The 8,695-nt window shown below is 30.5% G+C and overlaps 1 protein-coding gene across 1 annotated transcript; it reads right to left on the bottom strand.

Annotated features, from left to right (window-relative positions):
- Positions 1 to 1,247: 1,247 nt before the first annotated feature.
- LOC123654569 (endocuticle structural glycoprotein ABD-4-like) lies at positions 1,248 to 5,701 on the bottom strand. Its single transcript, XM_045590469.1, has 3 exons — positions 5,678 to 5,701; positions 4,989 to 5,076; positions 1,248 to 1,713 (listed from the first exon to the last, which is right to left on the bottom strand). The coding sequence occupies exons 1-3, from the start codon at positions 5,699 to 5,701 to the stop codon at positions 1,352 to 1,354; spliced, it is 474 nt and encodes a 157-aa protein (XP_045446425.1). The 3' UTR covers positions 1,248 to 1,351.
- Between the last annotated feature and the right edge of the window lie 2,994 nt (positions 5,702 to 8,695).

Genomic DNA, 8,695 nt, shown 5'->3' with positions numbered 1-8,695 from the left:
GCGCAATTTTCGTAAAAAGGGGTACATTGTAAGTGTCAAGAATTGTACAAGTGGAAGCTACATACATAGATATTAGAAAAAAAATATAATCAACAAGTTTTTGCAGTGTTAATTATTTTCATGAATCCGGACTATGTTCATATATACACCTACGGATCAATAACGAATGACTCCAAAGGTTGTTCCTTTTTTTATTCAAAAACCAATTTTTAAGCCAAATTTTCTGTTCAAAATTCACATATTCCAATAATTAGTCTGGAACTCATAGCAATTCGAGAGGCTCTGTCATATATAGAAAGCTCAGAATACAAGAATGGACTTATAGTTTCAGATTCCCAAGCAAGTCTAGCATTTGATTTCCTGTGCCTAGGACGGATTAGGGTGAAATGAGGCTTTCCGCATTATTAAGTATATTTTAAAATTAATACGTAATGGGGTAAATGTCCGACTTCAGTGGTGCCATCTCACGTCGGTATTCATGGCAATGAGATGTCCGAGGTCTTGGCAAAAACAGCATCATATGATAGGATTCCAATTGACGTGACTTTTCACTACACAGATTTCCTGGGTCCAATCAAGAAAAGAGCATACTCGGCGTAGGATTTTGAAGACAAATCTGGGGATAAGGGCTTGTGGTACCGAACGTTATCAGATAAACCGCCAAATGTTCCTGGGTTATCCGTCAATAATTGTACACATATCTAGTATTTAAGACTTATGAGCCGACTTATTCTTTAAGGGTGTATGGCTGTTATAAAGAATAAAAAAAAATCACATTAGTTCAGGCTCATTACAGAGTCATTGCCACTAATTGACTCATCATATCGGGATATTTTATTTATTATTAAAAGCCAAGATTTTGACGTATAGAATATTGGCTTTAATCGCGAGGTACTTATTTAGAAATCTAAACTTTTTACTTAATTTTACTTTACTAAATCTAAAATCTAAATAAAGAATTTACTCTTACACCTAAAACAAATAAAAATCATAGTTTAGTTGAGCCTGTTTCCAAAAAAAAAAAAAAAAAACTGAGTGCGAAATGTTGAATAACAAATAAATTCTTTTATAATAAACTACGATGTTTAAGCTTAAAGAAAAATTTGTATTTTAACTCAATCCTGACATTCTCACGTGACAAATTGTAATTTAAAAGTAGTACTTGCTATGTAATTAATGCACCTACGTATCATAAGTTATTTATTAGCTTTATGTTAAATATAGACATTTTAAATCATAACATCGTGTAGCTATAATTATTTTTATTTGGTCTAAAAAAGTACAAAATTTACATTAAGAAATCTTTGTTTATAATTGAATACCATTTCAGGTACATTGTTATACTTTTAATCTATTGTTCTGGTTGTGGGGGGGCGGTGGCGAGGAAATCAAGGGCGCGTTGAATGTCTGCTGGGACTGGTGGCGCAGTGGGAAGATGTGCTCCTTGGGGCTGGTAGCCGTTCTCATCAGCAACATAAGTCAATTGAATATTTTGTCCATCTTCACTAGGATATTGGAACTGTCCGTGGACTTCTATAGCATCAACATCACCGACCTTCTTCAGATCACCTTTCTGATCGGCACTGATACCATTACCCGTTTCGAAAGAGTACTGGTAAGATCCATCACCATTGATCTGGCTATCCTGACGTACAATAGGAATGGGTTCTGGTGTTCCCTGAGGAGCAGCAAATGCCACCGAGGCAAAAAGAGCTACGAATACCTGAAATAAAGTATTTTTGAATTAGCTATAACTATATATATATGTAGCAAATATACGATTATCACTCAGTTTATGTTTGCACTATACTATCACTCTCACAAATTATCAAGATTCAAACGAACACTTACAAAATATTTCATTTTCGAATGATTGATTGTCGAACTGTAGTGTAATATCACTTATGCCTTTATGACATGATAATTTGCGTATTTATAGTAGGCTCTAGGTAACCACCTCTCTGCATTCTTTCTTCGATGTCGCAAAATCTATGAAATAAGTAAATAGCAGATGCATTACCTCGAGATATGCCACAACAGTGCGTCGACGTAACGCTTGTCAACAAGCTAACGGATTTTCATTTGTTCAGTATTGACCTTACCGAAAGCGTTTATTTACACCCGTCGTATCACACTGTTTTGCACAAATTTATCACACCGTTCATTTGTGCGTTGTTACACAAATTTATTGCCACTAGGTCTTCTTCATTGAATTTCATCACAGTCAAGATTTCTTATGCGCCGCTAATTTAAAGATAATTTGCGTTTTGCGTGATTATCACCACTTCGAATTTAGGCTAAATTTTAGTCAACCTTGATAAAATATATATAAATGAAACCTCATTAAGTACTATTAAAGTAATGCTTATATTATTATGCACAAAAATAATGTAATAAACGATAATATAATATACATTGAAATGTCTTAAGATATTATAGTACAGTACCTGGGTGTACGAGCTTAGCTCGGTATTTTTAGTAAATTGGGTTTTTTGGATATCATATTTAAACACGAATTACATATTGATAAAATATGAATAATATTTTTCGATCTTACCGACATAATAACAAAGAAATATGAACATTAAATAAAAAATTACAAAAGCAATTAGAAAAGAAGGGAAAACAAACGATCTGGAGATATAAGGACTTGAACCGGGGTCTTCTTGGTCGATCTCGACCGGCCAATTTCCCAGCTGTGCTATTACAACTTTATAGAAATTGCGGAATTTACCTTCGTATATAATGATATTGTAGCCACTTTTTCATTGCCTAAAACCAGGGATAAAACATTTTCTAATAATGAATCCTAGCTAGATCGATTTATCGCCCCCAAAATCCCCTGCATACTAAATTTCAGGAAAATCTTTGGAGCCGTTTCTGAGATTCAGATTATAATATATATTATATATTAATTGCTCGTTTAATAGTATTAGATAGAAAGGTGTATATTAAGCGCATTTTTGAAAGTAATTGTTTCGCTTCTATTTCATCCGCAGTTTGAATCATAAATTAATTTTGAAACAATGCCTAGTATTAAAGGAAGAAAACTTTCACACCTCATGCTCCAGAAAAAATTCGATTAACAAAAATACATTTGTAAATAAGAAGATATAGCATAAGTCTGATGTTAGAAAAAAGCCATGTCACTAAAAAAGTTACCAAATTTTGATAGAAATTAAATTGTCAAATTTTTTAATACTTAATTTTAAAACATATTTTTAGGGCCCGCCCTCGCACAGATATTATATAAATGATCTAAGCAACATCGTCGGGCGTGACGCGAGGACGACCCCGCCATCAGCTGAGACGATTATCGGTGTAACTATTTTTAACCGACCTCAAACTTGGAGTTTCTCAATTTGACAGTATTTTGAATGTGTAACATATCTTAATATTTTGATAGTTACACTGATTTTAATGTATTTTTGTATATAAAAAAAATATATATATACAAAAGCTATGTATATTGTAAACAATAAATAAACAAAAAAAAACTTTTTATATTAAAATAGGCGGATTGACAGAAAGACAAATACTTACCATGGAATACTTTACGTTATAGTATGCAGTGTTAATGACAAAAAAGATTGTATTTTATAAAAGACAATTACCTATATACAACGCTTAATGAAGCTAAAAGATTATATCAAATTATTACAATAAGATCCTTGATAATTTTGAAATCATTAACACAATATGTGTGAAGAATATAGCTAACAACACAATAAATAACTATTATAATTCTTGTCTATATTTTAACAAAATAACTTGTTGTGTTATTTTTAATAATAATAAAATACTCATAATTGTGTTTGCTCCCAAACGAAAAAAATCGACTTCAATTACATCGACAAGTAATACAACTTAAGTAGACGAAAAAAATTAACAAACGCATTAGTGGTCACTACGATTTTCAAGGGTTTCCCTCGATTTCTCTGGGATTTCATCACCAGATTCTGGTTTTCCTTATCATGGTACCACACTTGGGATTACTCCTTTCTAACAAAAAAAAATTATATTATTGTTATTATTATTTTTATGTAATTAATTTATTAATTACATGTAAAAAAATATACATATATAGGTCGAATTAAATAGCCTTCATCTTTTTTGAAGTCGGTTTAAAATGGCCTAATTTATTTGTGTGACAACATGTATTTTGTTCACTAAACTTATATGAGGTCACCATTCTGACACACTATAGTAATTTGTAAAAGAATTGTTAAAACTTATTCAATCATTCGAGTTACCTTTAAATATTAATTTAATATTATTTTAATTTATTTTTAAGTAACTTTTGGATTTTATTAATCCTAAGTCCTATCAAGTCGTATTTTATTATATATTCTAATAATGATAAGGCCACCATATTACAAAGCTTTTTAGATCTTATAACAGAAGAGAGGAGAGAAAATTTAGATCACCGAATTATCACATTATAACAGTTACATATTGCATTCTAACTAACCAAATGTGCTGAGTGATTCGATAAAAACCTGTTCGAATTATTGGTCCCAGACAAATGAAAGATCCCACATGTTTCGAAGCCTACAATGTTACGTAATATGATAACCGTTATGATCAATAGGTATTCAGACAACAAAGGATTTCTCTTATATCGGTTATGCAAATGGCGATGTATTGTATACCGGGTAGACACTTCAGGCGAATTTTGGTTGCATTGACATCGATTTGCTGGGAGCGGTATCAATGAGTGATGTGACGACGTTAATGTGTGTGTACCAACCTAAATGATGAAATTATGTTATTAAAATTGGACACGGATAAAATTCTAATTTCTTGCAACTAGAGTGAGTTTACAAATAAGTTACACTTTAATTTTAAAGCTATTTACGATTATCAACGAAGTTCACCTAAACTTCAATATAAGGGAATCAAATATTAAAATCCTATTATATATATATATTATATTCTATTATATTATATTCTATTATTCTATTATATATATTTTTTGTAATGCCAACTTACTAAAATTAGAGATTTTTTTTCTAGAACATAGGTAAATAAAAATTTCGTCGTAGGTAGAACAACTCGATTACGACTTAGCTTAATCTAAATTTAGATTAAATATTTGGGCGATATTAACAAAATACATAGCTTACAGGTTAAGTAACTCTTGACGCATGGTCTTCACGTGTTCTTTCTAGGCCTTGAACAATCAAAAGCATCGTAAGGTTTAGCATAGACAGCTAAATAAAATGAAATTAACTTATTTATATTCCTAAAACAAGTTTTGTCGTCTTTCTTATTTAATCGATAAATAAACAATATCTACCTGTCAATATAACTATAAATTTATACTAGGTATATAAAGGATATTCAACATTCTCTTTATTTCTTAATATTGAAAATATATTAAATAGAAACGATCAAAATCCCTTGTACAAAGTGCCAAAAATGCTATAAATCTCTCGACGACGTATTTCCAACAAGGCAAACAACTTTTTATGTGGCAGTCTGAGGTTTTTTTCTTTGTGTCGGTAATTAAGTTCTGCAGACAAAAACGAGAGACACGGGAATGTATTTAACAACTAAATTTCACACACATCAAAGCGACCGCAATTAAATAATTTAAATTATCTTTTAGTATATTTGTATGACATTAGTAACTACTTACTTTATATTCTTACCTATATACAATATCATACTTTACTTGTTCATATTTATTTTCTATCATTATGATCAACAAAATTCATAACTGAAAAACACAAATAACTATACTTATTTATTTCTCGTCCTAAAAAGCTTTAAAATATATTTTAAAAAAATAGTAAGACTACCTTATAGTATTTTTATTACCATTAACGGTCTTACTTATAAAAATCTCGCTAAGCAATACTTAGCCACCGCTTAGTTAAACCGCTCTTAAGCTACAAATCCATGTTTAACTATGGTTTACTTATAAACGTTGATTAGCTGTTACTTAGTTAAGAAACAAACAAAGAATGATAATTTTTTTTTTCTAACAAACACACGCAAGTAAGTAGATCAAACGTCACAATATAACAGCTGATTTATGTGAAATCCGCCATCTTGCCGCTTAGCAGGAGTTAAACTATGCCTCGGCAGTGTTTAAATTTGACGGCTATTTAAACACTACTTAACGACTTCTTAACGCTAAATAGTGTTTATAAGTGAGGTTTTTGCTAATCCGTTGCTAAGCAATTGATTAAAAGTTAAGAAACGTTTATAAGTAAGACCGTAAGTTTCTGTATGTATGTTTGTTTGTTTGTACGTCTATATATAATATTTAAATAAAATTGAAGTGTATCTCTGTGATTTCAAAATAACTGTGTTTTTTCAAGTACATACAGCTTTTTGGCGCAACGGTTTCTTTCTGTTTGACCGGGCTAATCTTCGGGTCAGCTGCATCAATTTGAATGGGATTTTCACTGAAAGATAGAGGTGAAATAAATGGGCTTACCGCACCCGAGTACCTACCGCCCAGATGGATGTGAAACCACCAAACATTTTTCTAATCTAAATAAATATGACAATTTTCTCTAGCAAAAATAACTAAAACCCAAAAAAATACTTTGCTTTGCCAAGCCTTTCTTATTATTTTTTATTTACATGATAAATTAAAAACTTTTTATACTGTTCTACATGTCTGTACATCTGTCGTAAGGAGGTCGCATAGCAACATTACTTTTTATTCCATAATTCCCACGGGATCAGGATCACGCCGTTAAAAAAAATAATGAAGTTTTTAATGTTTATAAGAATTTAACTCATTATAATGAAACAACTTTTTTGGATTTTATCGCAGTTTTTTTAGGTTTTTTCTGTGCCGGCGTTTCGGAGACTACGGCAACCATGGTCACGGGGGGACCTCTTTAGATCTAAAAACTTAATAAATTGAGATAAAATACGAAAATGTTGTTTCATTATAAAAAATAATAAAGATCCAGATAGAATCTCGACGAAACCGCTAACAGTCGCGGGTACAGCTAATCATCTAACAATTTTGAAAATTTCTTTATTTATTTCTGTATAAAATCTAAAAAAAAAAAAACTTCGTTTCAAAGTTTTCGTATAAATTATTGTCATTGCTTATTTAACACAGAAATCAGTTTCCTGAAACTAAGCATACTTCTAACTTTAAAAATATCTGACTTGAATTTATCAGAAACTTTCGTCTTTTATTCACTCACAGAACATTTTTTAACTTTCCTGTCAGTTAATTATTTTCAGTCGATAAAAGAAAACAAGTTTAAATTCAGTAATAAATAGTAATTCTATTTTATTTTATTTTGATTTATATTTGTCAGTCATATTACATTATTTTATATATACACAAAGGTATTTTTTTTATTAACAATTTTTTTTTAAAATGTATGATAATGACATCTGATTAGCGAAGATCGACTAGGTACATGAAATTTATAGCGATGGCAAGCGACCTTGACATGCGTAGAGAAAGTGAACTGACGGGTCGTTGGGCAACTGAGGTCGCCATGAAAGGTTCACACTCGACGCCCGCGCTCACGCATGTATAACCTGCTTGTAAGTAGCGTTTTTAAAACCGACGAAAAAAACAAAGAAGATTATAAATACGATCCGTTTATTTCTTAGTTAGCTCTTTTTTAAACTTTTTTATACAATAGCTATCAAAACATATATAGCATGTCTAAACAGCTGTACTAAAACAATATTTAAATCTGCGAACGTTTTTCATATGACATAGAGCATTTACCTCAACGCTAATGATATTATTAATCATCGATACACATAATAAAAATGTGAATGTAAATATGTTTGTGCAAGCTAATCTCAGAAGCGACTTATCCGATTTAGATGCGCTTTTCATTAATGTATTGTGGTAAGGTTAATAAATAAAAAAGTTATGCCAATTTAAAGAATCACGTGTTGAACATGAAGTCACGTTGAAAAAGCTGAGTCACTTTTGCACACCGACGAAGTTGTGAGCACAGCTAGTTTAAGAAATAAAAATTTCCTTTAGAATAAACAAACTAGAAACGATTGACTACTTACAACACAATTTTTACTTCTTAACGATTATTGTAACTTTATACCGCTTTATTTGAATTAAGTATTATTAAATAATTAGGTATATGTAGTATAACCTTATAATCTTATTCAAATGAAAACTTTTTGTATACAGACATAAACAATAGGATAGGACAGAAACACGTAATGATAATGTAAGTAACTTTTTTAAAATTAGTTTATACTTTTTTTCATCTACATACCTAGATAATAATAATAAACAATAAATAAATAAATAGCATATAACATACACACACGGTCGTCTGTTCCTATGGTAAACAACTTAATGCTTGTGTCACAGGTAACAGCCGACTGTTATAACTATTTTTTTATAAACATACATAGAAATAATACATATATAAAAATATAAATACAAATATTATATTACACCCAGAGTCAGGCGGGAATCAAACCCGCAACCCGCAGAACAGAAAGCAGGGCCACTACAAACTGCGCCAACAGGCTAGTCAAGATAATTGATATGAAACTTTATAATAAATACAAAATGAAATTAAATGCTTTATGGTAAATTTTTGTATGGTATTTTTTAAACTAATATATTTACTGTACAAAAACCTTTTCTTTGGATTGCAAAAATTTCGTTGAAGGTATATCATGTGCTATTTTAAATACTATTTGCAATATTTGACCTATTTTTTTA

The sequence above is a fragment of the Melitaea cinxia genome, chromosome 6 (genome assembly GCF_905220565.1).
Source record: "Melitaea cinxia chromosome 6, ilMelCinx1.1, whole genome shotgun sequence".
Taxonomy (NCBI): Eukaryota; Metazoa; Arthropoda; class Insecta; order Lepidoptera; family Nymphalidae; genus Melitaea; species Melitaea cinxia.
Note: the sequence above shows the minus strand (reverse complement) of the source record. Positions and strands in the feature narration are given on the sequence as shown.